Here is a 21,528-nt window from a genome sequence, read left to right as displayed (position 1 = left end):
AAAATAACATGACAGCCTTACTTCGGCCAATATAAACACGTAATAGTGGTATTTATCCTTTGGAATATGAATCAGTCTTAACTTTTCAACGGGAGAGGTCAAACGGATCCATCATCTTGGCAGAGTCAATTCCTGGGTCCAAAAAAAGCTGCATGTTGTGCATGTTATATGGGCTTTTGAAAGATTCATGGGCCGATTTGCATTTTCCTGTGGGTGCTTTAAGCTTTAAGCGGGGACGTTAATAAAATTGGACGGGCCATAAAAACCTATTCAACGATAGCAAAAAATAATATCGTTGCAGCGGGTGGAAGACGGTCAAAGAAGTTCGAAGTCGCACGTGAGCTTCGTTTGTTTACCTGCCGCGCGTGTACAAGCATTTAATTACGGCAGACGCCATTTATCCCCGTTATCTGTTTCGAATCAACGGGATAGAAGTCTCCATTTTCCTCTCGCTAGTTTTGCTCAAGTGTGACGGCACGACAAATGGGTTTTGTTTCATTGTGGAGCATAGTCTAATCTCATCTGGAATATGGACTGAGATTATCCAATTCCTTGTTTGAATTTTGTTTCTTCATCAAAAAATGTGTGCAGAGCCAAAATGCACTGGAGTCACCAGCAAGTGAGCGAGTTTCGGAATAAGGGAACGATTCACCCGTGAGATCATAAATCTACAAGACCTGGAGGGGAATTTTCTCTCCCTTGTAAGAATTCAACTCTCAGCGTGACTTCTGTTGCAGTTACGGCAAAATAATCTGTCAAAATGTTGGAGAGCCTTGAGGTTACTCTGTCAAAATCTCAGTCAGCGGTGCATAATATTCTGTGCGCGTTCCCGACCGCTCAGAGGTGACTGAAAAAAAAAGATGAATCACTATAATACCGTACCATGTCATTTCGTCCAAAGAAGGCGTGAACGGCGTAGAGGTAGTAGTCAAAGAGCTGCGACATACAGTGAATGACGTCAAATGCAATCGGCTTCAGAATGCTCATCATCTGCATGTATTTCCCTGACGGGACGAGACACAAACGGTATTAGTGGTTACAAAATGGTGGATTTCTTTCCTTTACTCTTCCTTTCATAACTTTGCTGCTGCGATATGTAAATGTGTCCACTGCGAGACGAATCAAGGTACATCCAATCCAATCCAATGCAACAAAACTTTTACATTTCAACAGACAGGATGACGGAAAAAAATCATTGGCACTGCGGAAAATCATACTGGACCCTCTGCACCCTGCCCACCACCTTCTCCAGCGACTCCCCTGAGGCAGGCGCTACCGATCCATGCGACTGCTTTTTCCCCAAAACTATTAACTCTCTAAACCAGTGGTGTCAAACTCATATTTGTCACTGACCACATCATAGTTACGGTTTCCCTTGGAGGGGCGTTATGAATTTGGGGAAAACATAAATGTTTAATCATGTTTTTTTTTTTTCTTTTGACTTCAAAACGGCGCCGCGAGAGTGGCTGCCTTTCCAGCAGCTCATGTATTTTGTTTTTCTACTTTCATTCCTTTCATCACTTTGCTGCTGCGAAATGTAAATTTCTCCACTGTGAGACTAAAAAGGCAAATCCAATCATCTCCACATATTATATACATAGCACACAACAAAATAATGAATAACTAATTTTCAAATTTGACTGTTTTCGTGGTTTACATGGGACAATTTGAAATTTTGGTTCGGACTTGAACAAGAATCATGGAATTTCACAAGTTAGATCTGCTTTCGCGGGCTGAATAAAATAATGTGGTGGGCCGGATTTGGTCCCTGGGTCTGGACTTTGACACCTGTGCTCGAAACAGTAACCCAAATATTAGTGTATAGTGCCTCATTGCAATTCTTTTATGATGATACTAGTGCAGCATGTTCGGAGACAAATTCCCTGTGTGTTCTACATACTCGGCCAATGATGATGATTTTGATTCTGAAATAATATTCCAGGATGAAAGGTCATAGCTAAGAAAGAGCAAAGGGTATCGGCATGTGTACGAATGCACAAAAGGGACTCACCGACAAGCCGGATGACATTGAGAGTGGTGTTGGTCAGGATGGGGGCATTAGTTTTATTCAGGTTATAATCTGACCTCTTCTTGCTTCGTATGGTCTCGCGGGACACGCTGTGACAGAAAGGAGATGTGAGGTGGACAAAAGAACTGGGACAACAACCTCAGCAAGGGGGTGGAAATTGTTCTAATTGATCCATCAGTACCCATTATTCAATGCCGGTGAGAAAGAAGGGTGAGGCCACCGCAGCGGGGAGCAGGATGAACCGGACCCCTGACATCTGTCATTGAGCGACATTAAGCGGGCAATCATGACGTAGGGCATTTAATTAGTGGATGTGACCACGCGACCCGGTTCATCATGAGCCATTATCTCGTCCTGCTTAAAAAGAATGGGATATTAGCATTTTAGGAGCTTGAGGCCAATTCACGCGATGGAAATTGCAAGGGGTTATGTGATGGTGAGCGTCTGGGCAAAAGGGCCAGTATCCGACCTATAAAAGAACACGATTCAATCCAGAGCACATACGTAACGCTGTCATTAACTCATTGACTGCCATTCCCGAATTTATTCTGGAATTGACATGCTTGACGTGGAGCACAATTCCCGAATTTGTTTGGGTTTTGGATTTTCTTGCGGGAGGAGTGCCGATAAAGCACTGGTCAGACCTCTGGCAATGTTCTTTTTCCCTTCCACAAGGGGGCAGCATTTACCTTTTGTACCGCCGCTCCCACTTTCAATGCAGATCATTCAAGATCAGATCAATCAACCAAGTAAACTCGAAATAAAGTTTTTTGAAAGAAGAGAGTCTAAGGTTTCGGATAAAGCGCTGGTCAGACCTCTTTCAATGTTTTTCCCCTCCATGAGGGGACAATATTTGCCTTTGGTCTATGTTAGCGTTCTGTTATAGCTTAAGCTGCTATATAAATCAATATGTACGTATTGTATTTTGTACATCCGCCCCATTTCAAGCTCAGATAACTTCAGACCCATATAACTTAGGGATTAACTCTTTTTTTCCGATGAAATAAGAGAGTCTAAAGTTTCTTATGGTGCACTGAATGCTTATGTAGTCCTAAAACTCAATATTCTGTGTCCTGCAATTTGAGTCAAAATGACAAAAACCCTGGCACTGGAGTGGACACATTTTTGCACATCGTCTGGTAGTGAATGAGTCAAAAAAATGAGAAAATAAATTTTTAAAAGTGGTGGGTGACTTGTAGACTTCAAATAACAAATATATCCATCTTCTAAACCACTTACCCTCGTTGTAGTCATGGGCAAGTTTGATCATGTTATTTTTTTTGAATGTAAAAAAAATATAAGGCACTGGAAAGGATAACACATGAACCTATTGTGAAGTCCCCACCCGTTTTGCTTCCTTTGTGCAACTGACCTCTTGAGAGGGACATCACCCGTCTGCTCGTCAACGTAGTCCTGCTTGAGCTCCTCGGGGACATCACTGTCGCTGTCATAATCGTGATAAGTGCTCTTCTCCATCTCGTCCGACTCGTACTTTGAAAAGAGCAAAAAGAATGGGTTGCAAAAAAAAGAATAAGAAAAAAAAAGAAGGATCGGTGTGAGAGGGGGGAAAAAGGAGCACTTTTAAGACTTGTCATGTTGAACCACATTTGATATTAATGAGCATATTGTCAGTCAATAAAAATGAGATTTTCAAGGTATTCACTGATAGTAAAAGGGATGAAACAAAAAAATACAGTATTTTCCAGTGTATAGGGAACACCGGAGTATATGGCGCACCCCCAATGACTGGCATATTTTCAAACTTTTTCCATATGTAAGGCATACCGGGCTATTAGGCGCACATTCAATAAATGAAAAACGTTTTTCAAATATATAATATAGAAACAGATAAATGTTTTCAAATATAAGGCCCGCCGCGTTATAAGGTGCTACAATAGAGGTTGGGGTGATGCACCACTTCTTCTACAGGGGGAAAATGGAGTCAGTGGCTGTGGTGGCTCAGTATTACTTTACATAGAAGGTGCACCTGCATATAAGGCGCAGGGACATCTTTTGAAGAAAATCAAGGCTTATACACCGGAAAATACGGTACTGACTTATTACAACTCGTACGACTGCAAAAACGAGAAGCTTCTATCCATTTGAGAACTTCTTTTCCTTTCGGCTTTTCCCCTCAGGGGTCGCCACAGCGAATCAATGTCCTCCATCTATCCCGGTTTTGTGCATCCTCTTCTCTCACACCAGCTACATTCATGTCCTCTTTGACCACATCCATAAACCACCTCTTCGGTCTTCCTCTCGGTCTCCTGCCTGGCAGTTCAAGACTCAGCATCCTTCTCCCGATATAGTCACTCTCTCTCCTCTGGACATGTCCAAACCATCTCAGTCTGGCCTCTCTGACTTTCTATCTAAAGCCTCTAATATGAGTTGTCCCTCTAATGTACTCATTCCTGATCCTATCCAACCTGGTCACTCCCAAAGAAAACCTCAACATCTTCAGCTCTGCTACCTCCAGCTCTGCTTCCTGTCTTTTATTCAGTGGCACTGTCTCCAGTCCAAACATCGTGGCTGGTCTCACCACGGTTTTGTACACTTTTCCTTTCATCCTAGCTGAAATCCTTCTATCACACATCACACCTGACATTTTTCTCCAGCCGCTCCAGCCTGCCTGGACACGCTTCTTCACCTCTTTTCCACACTCTCCATTGCTCTGCACAGTTGACCCCAAGTACTTAAAATCCTCCACCTTGTTTATCTCTTCTCTCTGTAGCATCACTCTTGCTCTTGGATCCCTCTCATTCACACACATATATTCCGTCTTGCTGCGACTGATCTTCATTCCTCTCCTTTCCAGGGCATATCTCCACAGCTCTAGTTTCTCCGCCACCTGTTCCCTGTTCTCGCTACAGATCACAATGTAATCTGCAAACATCATGGTCCAAGGAGATTCTTGTCTAATATCGTCTGTCAGCCTGTCCATCACCATAGCAAACAAGAAGGGGCTCAGAGCTGACCCCTGGTGGAGTCCCACCTCCACCTTGAATTCCTCAGTCATATCGACAGCACACCTCACAACTGTCTTACAGTCATGATACATCTCTTGTACCGCTCTAACATACTTTTCCGTCACTCCAGACTTCCTCATGCAATGCCACAGCTCTTCTCTGGGCACCCTGTCATACGCTTTCTCCAGATCTAGAAAGACACAATGCAATTCCTTCTGACCTTCTCTGTACTTCTCTATCAGCATTCTTATAGCAAACATTGCATCTGTCGTACTCTTTTTTTGCACTTCGTCTTGCAAAGTGCGAAAAAAAGCGAAACCTTAACTTTTGTACAGATGACGGCTGAAGAAACCTTCTCATCGATGGACCACTCCTGTACGACTGAGAGCTTACACAGACGTAATGTGGTCACAGTTTACCAGAAATAGTTTATCATATTTTCTGGAATATAAGCCACACCTTCAACAAATGACATATTTAAAAACCTTTTCCATACATAAGGTGCAGCTTTTGCAAAAATCTTTTCTTTTAGGGGTGACTTTTAGTGTAGAAAATACGGTAATATATTCTTTTTTTGTGGCTTTAAAATGGATAATATAGGTATTTAAAAATAACCAATGTAATAGAAAGAGAAAAATGGTTTCATTCACAAATGGGCCTTGACGTAAAAAAACGTTGTTGTTGTTTTTTTTTAAAGGAGACGGTAGAAAATTGCGTGCGCTGGACTTGTGCGCCTCTATTAGTGTGATATATGGTTGAGGCCAACTCCTCTTAGGCTGAGAGAGAGCATTGCTCTCTCTCAGCCTAAGAGAATTGGTTCTTTTTATGCTCTCAGAGCATACAAAGAACCAATCACTCCAAGTATTTGCCGGGTTCTTTTGTATCGCAATCACTTTTGAACGTGTCGTACACTGAAGGACAACTGCCAATATGACCAAGGCGTCTTTGGTGTCCTCATCATGGAAATGGGAGGACATATCCACATGACGTTGACAATCAAGTTTACGTCACTCCTATCTCAAGAGTTTCTTGGCCAGCAAAGCAGAAACGCGTTGGCTATGGACAGAATACAAAGTAACTGAAAACACGCGTCATTTAAAAATTCAAGAAGCCCCCGCGGTGACTGTGTGACAATTAATCAACTTGTCTCTTTATAAACGCAGCGGAGTATCTCATTCATTAGTCATCGTCGTCGCACCGATAATGACTTGAGTCAATCAGAGGGCTGACGCTGTCAACAAATGTCTATCTCCTGTATATACTGTACCGAAAAAAACAATCACGTGACAATAATATACCGGGAAATCATTTTCTGTTTCGATTATAGCCAAGAGGGATTTATTCAAATACGTATATAAGGGCCACTTTTGGCCTCTCACCCCATTGGATGCCATCACATCTTCTGTCTCTTCCTCTTTTTGCTCAATGTGCATCTCAAACGGGTTTCCGTCTTGCAGGTATTGCTGGAACAGACACAGTTGCTCTTGGATTTGGATGGCGGAAGGCGCACCCTGTCGGCTTGGGGAAAGCGGAGGCGAGCGACACTGGTCCATGAACTTAAATTCCTGGTTGATTGATGGAAGGGGTGAGATGGATAGAGAAAAAAATGTATATTTTCTGTTGTATAAGGCGCACAGGAGTATGAGGCGCAACCTTAATGAATGGTGTATTATCAAACTTTTCCATATGTATTCCTTATATGGAACATATGTATGTTCCATATAAGATGCATAAGATGCATAGGACTATAAGGCGTACATTCAATGAATGAGAAAAGTTTGCCAAATATACAATATTTCCGGCACTATAAGGCGCACCTATAAGGAAAAAAAATCAAAAGCTGACCATGCACCTTATCCGGTGCGCCTTATATATGGAAAACGTTTTAAAACATGTCATTCGTTGAAGGTGCCCCTTATAATGCAGTGTGCCTTATGTTTGTAAAAGCTTTTTAAATATGTAATTCGTTGAAGGTGCACCATATATTACGGAAAATATGGTAATATATAAATAGATCAGTTTTCCAAATATAAGGCACACCACATTATAAGGCACATTATAAGGCACATTATAAGCACATTATAAGGCACATTATAAGGCGCTACAGTAGAGGCTGAGGTTAGACACGACTTCTTCTATAGGGGGAAATAGAGTCGGCGGGTTCTGACAGTCGTTACCAGACCTTATGAGGCTCATTATTATCGTATTTTCCGGAATATAAGGCGCACTGGAGTAGAAAGTACACCCCCAAAGAATGGTGTATTTTCATTTTGAAGAAAATCAAAGGTTTTGGGTGCGCCTTATACACTGGAATATACGGTAGATGAAGTTTTGAAGCATTGAGAAAAATCCAAACTTAAAATTACGTTTGAAAAAGCCACACCGAACGAATGTTACAGATTGTCTCGTCTTTCTGTTTCCGATACATAAACAATCACAAATTCCTCGATTGTAATTCTGCCGAATAACCTGTGCGTATGGCACCGGTTTTATTTTTTCCTTTAAAACCGAGCACCATTTGTCGTCTACAAGAGACAACAAGCAAAGAGTTAAACTCACGTGGAGCTGGGAGACATTGAAGTTGGATTTGACGGGGCAAAGTTCCCATGTTTCATTCTCCAGAAACATACGCAGCTCCTCCAGCCGTGCCCTGACAAATTGTAGAAGAAAGTCGAATAAAGGGAATGAGTCACGGCTTTTTGTTCAAAACATTTCAACAGCCTACACAGTCCAAATAGATATTGCCTTGACTAGAGCGCAAATTTTAAAAAAGTGATCATATTTTCAAATTATCTCAAGTCGCTTTACAGTCACGGCTGTGCAAAAAGTGGAACGAAAAGGAAAAAAAATACAGATTTACCAAAAGCAAATATCAATTGTTGTCTCCCGCAAAATACACATTGGGGTTCATCCCTGCGGTATTGTTTATCCTTGCAGTTACCACGATCCTACCTGTGATAGTTTTTAAAGTAGTTGACACTCTGCCGTTTGATGGACTCTTGCAGGACCTCCGATTTACTGCTACAGAACTCCTCACCAACCTGCATCAGCCTAGGGAGGGAATGCAGAAGCTTAAATGAGCATGCATGAGCTTTGAAATGAATTTGAAAATGTGGTGGTGGGGGGCTGGGGAGCCTGCCATTGATGAGCTCCTAGATGGAATGATAATTTTTTTGATCATGTCGATGCACCATCAAGGTTGCAGAAAAATGCGATCAGGGTCTGACAAGACTAGGTAGGTATGTTTTGAAACTATCGTATTTTCTGGTGTATAAGGCGCACCCAAAAGCCTTGATTGTCTTCAAAAGATAACCTTGCACCTTATACGCAGGTGTGCCTTATATGAAAAGTAATATAGAGCCACAAAAGGTCTCTGTCAGTGTTGGGGTAATTCGCTATACAAACATCTTAAAACATCGCTTTCTACGTTTTGGACTTCCTGATACGTCATATCCTGCCTTCCTTTACATGATGTTGCATCTACATTACGTCACATCCTATCGTGTCACACACTCTGCGCCGTATAAATGCTCTCCCATTGCGTTCGTCTCTCTCTCTCCTCTCCATGCCTCCTCCTTGGCCGACACCACGATGTCTCCGCTCTCTTCAAGATTATACCAACTTTCTGTTCAACACCTGGCTTCCTGATGATTTAACCATCCTCTGCCAACAACGCCCGTAGAAGCAATGAACCAGGGACGAACGATCAAAATAAACCCATTATTATTGGTGCCGTGAAAGACTCCGGGTCCTAGCTGATGGCTTCGGAAGGGGGGAAGGAGTGGGCCTGTCTCTCTTTTTCCTTCGAGAGTGTTCGAGTGGGTAGCCCCTCTCTTCTGGTGTCCGTCTCTCAGGATTGATTCACGGGTGAGTTTCATCGCTAGCATGCAGCTATGTTGAGTGAATGTCTTGTGGAATTCTTTCGGCCAAAAGTAATTCTATTTACGGTTAATCTGTGTATCTTTGGCTATTAATACGAATTTCGATCGAGTCAAGGCGGACCATCCTAATTCGAGCCGATGTGCGGAGTTTTCGCACGTGACTGATTGACACCATTTCGGGTCGAGAGACAGTCTGCTGCCGCGCCGCTGGCGGACGTATTGTAAGACCGTGAAAGTTCCAGAAGGAGATTCTTCAGAAGGGATGAAGTCCTGGAAATTCGGGCGCGAGGGCTGGCGAAAAATCGATTTATTAATTTGGAGCCAGACGATTTATGTGTTCTTTTTTTGTTTAATTGCAGCTGCAATAGATCGTGGATTACCGTAACATTAATGCATTCACCAACACTAGCGCGTGGTCAGCTTTGCTAGCGATGCAGTGCCACGGGGTTTCCAGGGGACAGTCCGTGGGGGCAGAGAGGGGGGGGGGCGTTTGGAGGAGCCGTCTTTGTGTGTGTCTTTGTGTGTTTCTATGTATATGTAAGTCTATGTGTGCTTTTGTGTTTGTGTATGTACGCGCGTTGTTTGAGCGTATACGTTGACAGCTGGGTGCCTTGGGGGTGATATTCGCTGTAACAAAAGGGGGGAGAAGGGAGCGGGCAGCCCAGCCCACTCCCCCTTCGTTCTTCTCTGCTATAAATGGGTGGGGGTAAATTCACAGCCGCATTCTCGGATCGGCAAATTGATTCGTTCGCGAATAGGTAAATAAATGGAAATAAAATGAATGTTAACGGTGGCGTTAACATTCACAAACGTATTGTGCAAAAACATTGTTCCTTACTGCATGAAATCTGCCGCGCAGTTCTCTTTTCTCCTTTCACAGGACAAGAGAATGTGCCCTGGGGAAAGAGCCTTGTCATTACAAGAGGACTCGACGGAGGTGCCATGCAGTCAACTATCCTGTCTCATTGGGAAACCTGTCCAACCATACCAGCTTGAAGTCTTCATGAATGACATAACACTGTTTTTCCCCAAAGCTCTTTGAATTAAATAGGCAGGCAAAATTAGAGTGAACAAATAAATAAGCCAACAAACAAATGAATAAACAGAAGCCGAATTTGAGAGAATTTGAAGGCAAAAGTAAAGTATTTTTGTTAGATTGGATAAAGTGTTTTCACTAAGAGAATTGAACACCTTGAAGTCAGGATTCCAATGTTTTTGTCTGCGATCGGGACAAATAATTTTGAAATCCTGATTCGGGCGAATGCAAAATGAAATGGAAATTGTATAAAATGACAGAGTCAAAGAGTGCATTTATAAAATTATAGGATTAGGATTAGTTTTGTTAGATTGAGCTAAACCTTGTTCTGTCTACAGCTTGATTAGGCCATTTGGAAGAAGCCAAAGTTATTTACGATGCCTCTTCAAGGGTTTTGTCAGCACAAAACTTCAAAGAGGGGTTTAAAACACCCAGAGACAATTCTGGGGCCCCCACCGCATTCCACTGTGTTGACCTCTCGTAAATGACAGTTGTATTGGAAAAAGTAAATAAAATAGTCAGTAAATTAGGCTAAATGACAGGAAGATTTATCTTGAATTGGATGGAAATTGGCAAGGTAAAAGTAACTAGATTCGCTGGTGATTAATTACTTAAGAGATTCACCAGTTGGTATCGTTGGATTTTTCACAGAAGAAAAGTTGGATTTATTAAGATAATGATTGTGACATGTACATTACACTTGTTTTGACCTGACAATTGTCATCCCCCTGAAGTAAAGGAACAGATGATTTGATGCATATTTACGATACGTATTGGATATTGGGTAATTCGCTATATAAACATCTTTAAACATCGCTTTCTACGTTTTGGACTTCCTGATACGTCATATCCTGCCTTCCTTTACATGATGGCGCATCTACATTACGTCACATCCTATCGCGTCACACACTGTGCGCCGTATAAATGCTCTCCCATTGCGTTCGTCTCTCTCTCTCTCTCTCTCCTCTCCATGCCTCCTCCTTGGCCGACACCACGATTTCTCCGCTCTCTTCAAGATTAAACCAACTTTCTTCACCACCTGGTTCAACACCTGACTTCCTGATGATTTAACCATCCTCTGCCATCAACGCCCATAGAAGCAATGAATCAGGGACGAACGATCAAAATAAACCCGTTAGTCAGGCAACTACTGTAAGTAGCCACCTACTCCATTTAACCCTGTAGAAGAATAAGCAGCACGTAACCACAGCCTCTACTGTAGCGCTTTATAACATGGTGTGCCTTATATTCGGAAAACTTTGATATAATTTTATATTATATTTAGAAAGCTTTTTTCATTGAAGGTGCGCCTTTTAGTCCGGTGCACATCATATGTGGAAAAAGTTTGAAAATACACCATTCATTGGTTGTGCCCCTTCTACTCCAGTGCGCCTTATACATCGGAAAATACGGTACTTTTGAGGTGAGCTCTGAAATGCCGTTACAAATGGCAAGTAACGTTCTAAGAGGGTGTGGGGATGGAATCAAATGAATGCTTGGTTCCTCCACTGGGGTGCAGGCGTGATAAAAGTCAAATAATTACAACAAACAACAGCTCGCTGTCATGAAACAATACCTGCTGATGACATCCAAGACCACGATGAAGTCATCATATTTGAAATTGGACATGTCGGTCCCCAGGATGTAAGCTTTTACCTTTAACTGGACATCCTGATGATAATGACACCAAACTGTCAATTTTGTAAAGACAGAAATAATCAGTAAACGTCTGAAAGCGAACCTGCCAGATCCGCGTCAGTCCATGATCCAGCTTCTTCTTGACATAGCTGTGGTCGATCGCCATCTCATCAGACTCTGTCGCCATTGCATCCTCTGCACATGAAAAAAAAGAAAATGTCTATTTCTTCCTGTGCGTTCTTGAATGAACTCGTGGAAACTTTCAAAGAGCAACAGAGTCACAATTTAAAATTGCGCTATCACTGAAGATATGTCTCAATCAGAAATGGAGGGGAGAGATGGCTAAATTCTCCCCGCCTTGTGCTGCTCAACAGTGGATGAGTCTTTTGTTGTGAGGTTGGTGCAATGAAACCAAATTCTTTACTCTGCCCATCACCTCACATCGGCAGAGTACATTCAGGATATACAGCGAGAAGCGATAGTGATTGATGAGGGGGATCCGCGGATGGCTCTGTCAAGGGCATTTCTGATAGGCAAAGAAACGTGTGGACAAAAGAAACGGGGGAAACCTCGGTTGACTAAAGATCAGTGAGTATGGTTGTGTCAAAGCCTGCTGGAAACCAACAGAGCCTTTGAGGTTGTTTTTTCAGATCAATACACACACACACACAATAAATTAAAAAAATCTATTAGGCTACTAAAAAGCAGGTCACTGTAAAATCCGTTGATGTATTATTCACAAGTAAACCCTTGCCGCCATACAGTGAAATCGGATTGTTGTCGTCTATCATTCTTGAGTATAGAAAAATTTAAACCAGTTTGTCTCATACCGTATTTTCCGTGGTATAAAGCGCACCAAAAAGTCTTGATTTCCTTCACAAGATGACCCAGCGCCTCATACGGAGGTGCGCCTTAGATGTGAAGTAATATTGAATCACAACAGGTTCTCGCAACTACTGTCAGCAGCCACTGACACCATTTCCTTTTATTAATTTATATATTATCAATGTCTGAAACTCATGACAAAAGGTTAGCGGACACCAGGGCAGACAACTCCTAAAAGTTGCCTGCCCTATTTTTCACAACTTGAAACACAATAAGACGACTAATCGCAAAAAAAACCATTGTTGCGAAGTATAAAGGATTTTTTTGAGAATTGAGAAAGTACCTACCACAAATGCCGCCCTGCTTATTTTATGGTAAATATCCCTTGCTGAAGATTTTGCACCAGTTGTCGTTTGTCGTCATGGTGCACAATGCAATGTTTGCGTTGTGTTGTCTGCTAAAAGCCACGTGGACTCCTCTTTCTAAGCGCCTTTCAAAACTCTGAAGTACACTTTACAGTCACGGTATAGTCCGAAGCACAAAACAGGCTTCTGATTGGCTGCCGTGACGAGTATGCAAATTGCCAAACAAATGTTCGTCACGGCAGCCAAACAGAAGCCCGTTTCGTGCTTCGGACTATACCGTGACTGTAAAGTGTACGAGAGTTTTGAAAGGCGCTTAGAAAGAGACGTTCACGTGGCTTGCAGCGGTTTGCTTGTAGCTTTTGCTTTATTGAATAAAACAAACGTTTAATTTGATTTATTTTTTTTCTTGAAGTTGTCAGCCACACGGGCCGACACGTTTTGAAAGATGTACGCCCAACGTAAAAGTTGTACGCCCCGGGCCTCCGGGCAGACGTTATTTCCAACACTGATATTATACAGTGAGACCTCAACTTACAAACAACTTATCTTACAAACCTTTCGTCTTAAGAACGTCAAATTTATGAAAATTAAACCTTATAATAAGCACTATTTTCATAATACACACCCACCACGGCTGGCGGAGTGATCTTCGGCGGAAGCACACAACCGAACAGCGCTCCAGCCGGCACTACTTTCCACACACCCTCTCATTGAATCGATCGATCACCTACCCGGAGCTTTTTGCTGATAATTTTACAATGATGGGACCGAAAAAAAACCACAGGCTCGTGTTCAGCCCAAGAAGACACAAAATAAAATCACCGTCACTGAGAAGAAGGAGATGTAATTGAAAAACACGAATGAGGTGTGCGTTTGTGTGATTTAGTGGCTGAGCACGGCTATGCTAAGTCAACCATTGCTCTCCGGAACAGAGAAGCCATCAAAGGTGCGTCTGTTGCAAAAGGTTTTTCCGTGCTCTCAAAGCGACGGTCTCGGGCAATCGAAGAAGTTGAAAAACTTCTGGTAATTTGGATTCAGAAAAGCAGCTATCCGGCGACAGCGTGAGTAAAGCTATTTTATCTAGAAAGCACGGCTAATTCACGCTGATATCGCCATGCGCCAACCTGGAAGTTCGGCGCTTATTGAGGATTTTAAAGCCAGTAACGGATGGTTCGAGAACATCTGAGGGCGAGGAGGAGAAGGCAATGTTGGCAAAGTGGAATGATGTGCAGGCTTTTACCGAACAGTTCCATCCAGAAAAGACTGGCTATGACAACATGATGAACGATAATGTGATGCCTCAGCTTCGTAAGACCTTACAAGTCAGAAAGCAACAGGTGTAAATTAAGAGGTTTTTAATCAGCAAAAATGAGAAAAGAAGAGAAGCCACACCAGAGGTTAAGTAACCAACAGTCCTTATGGAAGGTGACTGTCCTTCCATAAGCCATCAACGACCATCAAAAAGGTAAATAAAACTTTATTTTACAGCACAGTTTATTTCTTTAATTATCGTCCTCGTGTAATGTGCCTCTCTTTGTGACTTTATGATACAATGCAGTGTATTTCTTTCATTACAATACAATAGCACATTTATTATACATACGGCCGCATTACCTGCCACGGGAATTCTCACACGTCATAGCCGTGACGACGTACATTCCCCCTACGGCAAATGGCGGCGCTGCCTCCGATGCCCTCATATCTGTTGTAAACAAGCTGCAAACCCAGTCCCCCAACGCCTTGTTTATTATCTCTGGGGACTTCAATCACATTTCCCTGAAATTCTCCCTCCCAACATTCACACAGTATGTAACTTGTGCCACCAGAGACAATAACATATTGGACCTATTTTATTCAAACGCCAAGGATGCATACAAACCCTCCCCCCTCCCCCCTCTCGGAAGAGCAGACCACAATATGGTTTATCTCCAGCCTGTGTACAAACCCCTTGTCCAGAGGAAACCAGCTGTGACCCGCACAATCAAAAGATGGTCCACAGAAGCTGAAGAAGCTCTGCGGGACTGTTTTGATTCAACCAGGTGGGAGCTCTTTACTGAGATTCATGGGGAAGACATTGACTCACTCACCAACACCATCACAGACTACATTAACTTTTGTGAACAAAACACCGTACCCACCAGGACTGTGCGGTGTTTTGCCAACAACAAACCATGGATTAATCCCGACATAAAAGTCCTCCTGAAGGAGAAGAAAAGGGCTTTTGTGTCGGGCAACAGAGAGGAACTGAAGGCCGTGCAGATCCAACTGAGGAGGAAGATCAGAGAGGGGAAGAAGGCCTACAGGATGAAAATGGAGGAGCAGCTGCAAGCCAGCAATGTCGCTGGTGTCTGGAAGGGCCTGAAAAACATCTCAGGCCACAAAAGCCCAGTGACATTGAACGAAAAAGACAAGGACTGGGCAGATGAACTCAACCGCTTTTTCAATCGGTTTGACAAGACGCCAGCCGCCCCCGGCCCACCGTCAACTTCACCTGTAGCTGCACCTGCACCAACTCTCACTGTGGCCTTACCCTCCCTGCCCCCTCTCACGACCAGCTTTCCACAACCAACATCTGCCCTCCCAACCGTTGCCACACCCTCAGCCGCCACTCTGCCTCCTGGTTCCTGCCTGTCTGTCACAACTGCGCAGGTGAGGAACCAACTGAGGAGGATGCAGGTGAGGAAGGCAGCAGGTCCGGATGACATCAGTTCCCGACTCCTCAAGACCTGCTCCGACCAGCTGTGTGACATTGTCCAGCACTTGTTCAACCTGAGCCTGAAGCTGGGCAGAGTTCCACAGCTGTGGAAAACGTCATGCCTGGTCCCAGTGCCCAAGATTGCCAACCCCAAAGAGCTCAACAGCTACAGACCGGTGGCGCTGACGTCTCACCTGATGAAGACGCTGGAGAGACTCGTCCTCGCCCACCTGCGACCGCTGGCAAGCTCATCGCTGGACCCGCTGCAGTTTGCCTACCAGCCCAGCATCGGTGTGGAGGATGCCATCATCTACCTCCTCCATACGGCGTTGCTGCACCTGGAGAATGCTGGGAGCACGGTGAGGATCACATTCTTCGATTTCTCCAGTGCCTTCAACACCATCCAGCCAAGTCTACTGGGGGACAAGCTGCAGCATGCGGAGTCGACCATCACCTCACATCCTGGATTACAGACTACCTCACAAACAGGCCACAGTACGTGAGGGTAAAGAAATAAAACTTTATTTTACAGCACAGTTTATTTCTTTAATTATAGTCCTCGTGTAATGTGCCTCTCTTTGTGACTTTATGATACAATGCAGTGTATTTCTTTCATTACAATACAATAGCACATTTATTATACATAGAATAATTCAAGATGGCGCCCCCCTGTGTGGCTGCCTCCACAGCAGCTCTTTCCCTTTCTTGTCTACTTTTTCACTTCTTTACTTTTCCGTTTTTGTTTTGCCTAATCTCGTTCCATAAACCTACGGAGAGGAGATGGGCATCTTTTCTTTTGCTCATCGCCGTTATTTTTTACTTTTTCATCGCTCCTGTGAACGGGGAATCCACGCGCACGCGGAATCTCATTGTTTACAGTCGAGACCAGCTACTAGCGTGGCGGGCTTCTCCCGTCCGTCATCATGGGGAACGTGAGATCGCTCCCAAATAAAATGGACGAGCTGGCGGCACTAACGCGACATCAGAGGGAGTACCGGGAAGCCAGCTTGCTACTCGTCACGGAGACATGGCTTTCGGCAATCACTCCGGACGCCCACGCAGAGTTGGAGGGCTTCCAACTCGTACGAGCGGACAGAAATGAAGGCAGCGGTAAGCAGAAAGGAGGGGGGATTGCTGTATTTGTGAATGACAAATGGTGCAATCCTGGGCACATCACGGTGAAGGAAAAACTTTGCACTCGGGACATCGAGCTGCTAGCCGTTAGCCTCCGGCCGCATTACCTGCCACGGGAATTCTCACACGTCATAGCCGTGACGACGTACATTCCCCCTACGGCAAATGGCGGCGCTGCCTCCGATGCCCTCATATCTGTTGTAAACAAGCTGCAAACCCAGTCCCCCAACGCCTTGTTTATTATCTCTGGGGACTTCAATCACATTTCCCTGAAATTCTCCCTCCCAACATTCACACAGTATGTAACTTGTGCCACCAGAGACAATAACATATTGGACCTATTTTATTCAAACGCCAAGGATGCATACAAACCCTCCCCCCTCCCCCCTCTCGGAAGAGCAGACCACAATATGGTTTATCTCCAGCCTGTGTACAAACCCCTTGTCCAGAGGAAACCAGCTGTGACCCGCACAATCAAAAGATGGTCCACAGAAGCTGAAGAAGCTCTGCGGGACTGTTTTGATTCAACCAGGTGGGAGCTCTTTACTGAGATTCATGGGGAAGACATTGACTCACTCACCAACACCATCACAGACTACATTAACTTTTGTGAACAAAACACCGTACCCACCAGGACTGTGCGGTGTTTTGCCAACAACAAACCATGGATTAATCCCGACATAAAAGTCCTCCTGAAGGAGAAGAAAAGGGCTTTTGTGTCGGGCAACAGAGAGGAACTGAAGGCCGTGCAGATCCAACTGAGGAGGAAGATCAGAGAGGGGAAGAAGGCCTACAGGATGAAAATGGAGGAGCAGCTGCAAGCCAGCAATGTCGCTGGTGTCTGGAAGGGCCTGAAAAACATCTCAGGCCACAAAAGCCCAGTGACATTGAACGAAAAAGACAAGGACTGGGCAGATGAACTCAACCGCTTTTTCAATCGGTTTGACAAGACGCCAGCCGCCCCCGGCCCACCGTCAACTTCACCTGTAGCTGCACCTGCACCAACTCTCACTGTGGCCTTACCCTCCCTGCCCCCTCTCACGACCAGCTTTCCACAACCAACATCTGCCCTCCCAACCGTTGCCACACCCTCAGCCGCCACTCTGCCTCCTGGTTCCTGCCTGTCTGTCACAACTGCGCAGGTGAGGAACCAACTGAGGAGGATGCAGGTGAGGAAGGCAGCAGGTCCGGATGACATCAGTTCCCGACTCCTCAAGACCTGCTCCGACCAGCTGTGTGACATTGTCCAGCACTTGTTCAACCTGAGCCTGAAGCTGGGCAGAGTTCCACAGCTGTGGAAAACGTCATGCCTGGTCCCAGTGCCCAAGATTGCCAACCCCAAAGAGCTCAACAGCTACAGACCGGTGGCGCTGACGTCTCACCTGATGAAGACGCTGGAGAGACTCGTCCTCGCCCACCTGCGACCGCTGGCAAGCTCATCGCTGGACCCGCTGCAGTTTGCCTACCAGCCCAGCATCGGTGTGGAGGATGCCATCATCTACCTCCTCCATACGGCGTTGCTGCACCTGGAGAATGCTGGGAGCACGGTGAGGATCACATTCTTCGATTTCTCCAGTGCCTTCAACACCATCCAGCCAAGTCTACTGGGGGACAAGCTGCAGCATGCCGGAGTCGACCATCACCTCACATCCTGGATTACAGACTACCTCACAAACAGGCCACAGTACGTGAGGGTAAAGAACTGTGAGTCGGACAGGCTTCTCTGCAGCACCGGAGCGCCGCAGGGAACAGTCCTGGCTCCATTCCTCTTCACCCTCTACACCTCGGACTTCAACTACAACACCCCAACCTGCCACCTTCAGAAGTTCTCTGACGACTCAGCTATTGTCGGCCTCATTACAGAGGGAGACGATAGGGAGTACAGGGGACTGACAAAGGACTTTGTGGACTGGTGCCAGCAGAATCACCTCCAGATCAACACCGGCAAAACCAAGGAGCTGGTGGTGGACTTCTGCAGGAAACAATCCTCTCCTGCACCATTGAACATCCAGGGTTCGGACATTGAGAGGGTGACCTCCTACAAGTACCTGGGTGTTACTCTCAACAATAAACTGGACTGGACAACAAACACGGATGCCCTAATCAAAAAGGGACAGAGTCGCCTCTTCCTCCTCAGGAAACTGAGGTCTTTTGGAGTTGAATAAGGTATGTTGTGTGTAGTTTTGAGGCTTATTTAGTTAAAAACTATATTTTATGGAAACCCGGGAACGGATTATTTCCATTTTAATGGTTTCCTATGGGAAAAATGTTTTTGTGATACACACTTTTCGCCTTACACACTCTGTCTGGGAACCAATTAAGTTCGTAAATTGAGGTCTCACTGTATATGGAAAACCTTTTTTTTCATTCACTCATTCACTGCAACTCATTCAATGAAAAAAAAAAGAATTTGAGTGAAAATGACAAAAACCCTGGCCTGGAGTGGACACATTTTTGCACATTGTCTGGCAGTGAATGAGTTAAGAAGCACTGCTCTAGTGTGAGCTGGAGGTCAAAGTCATCTCAAAATCCTGTCGAACAAATAAGACGGTCCATGCACAGTAAATCACTGCGGCGAGGGGCCACTCGCATACTCGCAGAGCCTGTAATGCAAGAAAAAAGCTACCGCAGGGACACCTTTACATAGAGGTTAAAGCCAATCAACCGTAGATATGATTGATGGCACTCTTGGCAAGAAATGAGGCGCACGTCCTTTCCTTCACGAGGAAGTTGGCATTTAATGAAATATCCAAAGGACTTGGAGGGTGCCAAGTTGTCTTAAGAGTCCACTTTACAGCAGCCAATGTGAGTGGAGATCTCCTAAATGTACAGTATGCATGTCAATCTCCTGCCGGGACTACGCTGATAGTGATCAGGTCCAGTTTTGGGAATGTTGAGCAATTCACGAATTCAAAATGCTGAATGTAAAAAATAAACATATGGCGGATGGACATCGTGGTGTACCTGGAGTAGGCGTGGTGGCTGGCTTGTCGTGGTCCTCATGCCACTGCATCGTGCGGTGGTAGCTGAGCATCACTTCCCATAATGCCTTGCAGAGGTCTGTCAGACACGGGATATAGCTGTCCAAGGTGATGTGCTGCAAACATAGCGGCAATGCAGTCGCTGATGACTTTTGGTGGTATGAATTGCGGAAAGTCTACTTTGACAGTGCCAAACTAGGCATGATTATGAATTGATCTTAGTTTTACTCCCTGGTGCTTTCTACTATCTTTGTGATAGCTTTGTGTGATAGCTGTCCATGTTAAGCGCTTTGTTACGGTTTCAAATTTCCCCATTGTGTGACTATAAAATGTTTTATGATTCTGATAAAGTGATATGAATCAATATGTATTGTATTGCAGAATGTAGCCACAAGGGGGAACAAGCCAGTGTCTTATTGTGCCGGTCCCAAGCCCGGATAAATACAGAGGGTTGTGTCAGGAAGGGCATCCGATGTAAAAAAATTGCCAAAACAAATATGCGAATCAAACCTCTGAATCCCATACCGCATCAGTCGAGGCCCAGGTTAACAATTGGGGCCGCCATTGGGACTGTTGACCTTCAGGGTACCAGTGGAAAAATGACTACTGTTGGTCGAAGAAGGAGAGGAGGGAGGTGTGCCCGGAGGAAAAGAGAGAAATGGGACGCCAAGAGTATAGAACTAAGAGTAGGAACTCTGAATGTAGGAACAATGACAGGTAAAGGTCGAGAGGTCTAGACTAAGAGCAGAAGTGAACATTTATGAGCAGCAGTATGGCTTGCTGCAAAAAAAAAGAGTACAACAGATGCAGTGTTTGCTTTAAGAATGCTAATAGAGAAGTACAGAGAAGGTCAGAAGGAATTGCATTGTGTCTTTGTAGATCTGGAGAAAGCGTACGACAGGGTGCCTAGAGAAGAGCTGTGGTACTACATGAGGTCTGGAGTGACAGAAAAGTATGTCAGAGCGGTGCAAGACATGTATCATTACTGTAACACAGTTGTGAGGTGTGCTGTCGGTGTGACGGAGGAATTCAAGATGGAGGTGGGACTCCACCGGGGATCAGCTCTAAGCCCCTTCTTATTTGCTATGGTGATGGACAGGCTGACAGACGATGTTAGACAAGAATCTCCTTGGACCATGATGTTTGTAGATGACATTGTTATCTGGAGTGAGAACGGGGAACAGGTGGCGGAGAAACTAGAGATGTGGAGATATGCCCTGGAAAGGAGAGGAATGAAGATCAGTCGCAGAAAGACGGAATACGTTGTGATGTCACGAGAGGCTGTGTCCTGGAGGGCAAATACATCCCCCTAAGATGGCTCCACCCAGAGAGAGTCTTGGCCCCATCTGGTGGAAGGCAGCAATTAAAACCACACACCTGCAGCTGATCATGGCTTGATTGGCAAGCAAGGCTCTTAAGGCAGAGAGCCTCTAAGTGTGGAGCTTGGGGAAAGACAAGCTCGATTGCTGTGCTCTGTGAAGAAGTTGATTGCTGCGTGGAACTCATTGCCAGTTGGGACCACACGACTAGACACTGGATTTGAACCTCGCTAAGGTGGCTAGGCTACATGAGGAGGACGTCAAGAGGGGTGAGGCCTAGAGACTCTTGGAAAAGAACTCCGTCTTCAGTTTTACCTCAGAAGAGACTTTATTTGGATTTAAGTATCAGAAGAGACTTTATTTGGATTTAAGTATCAAGAGAGACTTTATTTTGATAAGTATTGGAAGAGAGACTATTCAAACCTTTGTTGCTTGTGAATTCCCCCTTCTTCTCCTCCATACCTGGACACACTGACGTGGTGCAACACGAGATACGCACCACACCTGGAAAAACAGTCCACCAACGTCCATACCGGGTGCCGGAGGCCCGTAAGGCAGCTATTCAGGAGGAGATACGGAAGATGCTGGAACTTGGAGTAATTGAGGAGTCCCAAAGTGCCTGGGCAAGTCCGATCGTGTTGGTTCCCAAGCCAGACGGG

General features: G+C 44.8%; 1 protein-coding gene across 5 annotated transcripts in view; it reads right to left on the bottom strand.

Moving 5' to 3' along the window:
• Positions 1–21,528, bottom strand: part of vps50 (VPS50 EARP/GARPII complex subunit) — a 99,261-nt gene that overhangs the window by 22,443 nt on the left and 55,290 nt on the right. For 4 of the 5 annotated variants that reach the window (XM_089023496.1, XM_089023498.1, XM_089023497.1 and 1 more), the window contains exons 13-21: positions 19,534–19,666; positions 11,654–11,745; positions 11,489–11,583; positions 7,948–8,046; positions 7,555–7,645; positions 6,375–6,560; positions 3,402–3,520; positions 2,012–2,118; positions 883–1,004 (exon numbers count right to left, since the gene is read on the bottom strand). In XM_089023496.1, the coding sequence (XP_088879622.1) occupies positions 883–1,004; positions 2,012–2,118; positions 3,402–3,520; positions 6,375–6,560; positions 7,555–7,645; positions 7,948–8,046; positions 11,489–11,583; positions 11,654–11,745; positions 19,534–19,666 (1,044 nt within the window). The remainder of the gene's footprint in view (positions 1–882; positions 1,005–2,011; positions 2,119–3,401; positions 3,521–6,374; positions 6,561–7,554; positions 7,646–7,947; positions 8,047–11,488; positions 11,584–11,653; positions 11,746–19,533; positions 19,667–21,528) is intronic. The other variant, XM_089023501.1, reaches the window with a different exon arrangement.

Source organism: Hippocampus bargibanti, linkage group LG20, assembly GCF_051943395.1.
Source record: "Hippocampus bargibanti isolate YZ-2025 linkage group LG20, ASM5194339v1, whole genome shotgun sequence".
In the NCBI taxonomy this organism is placed as follows: Eukaryota; Metazoa; Chordata; class Actinopteri; order Syngnathiformes; family Syngnathidae; genus Hippocampus; species Hippocampus bargibanti.
Note: the sequence above shows the minus strand (reverse complement) of the source record. Positions and strands in the feature narration are given on the sequence as shown.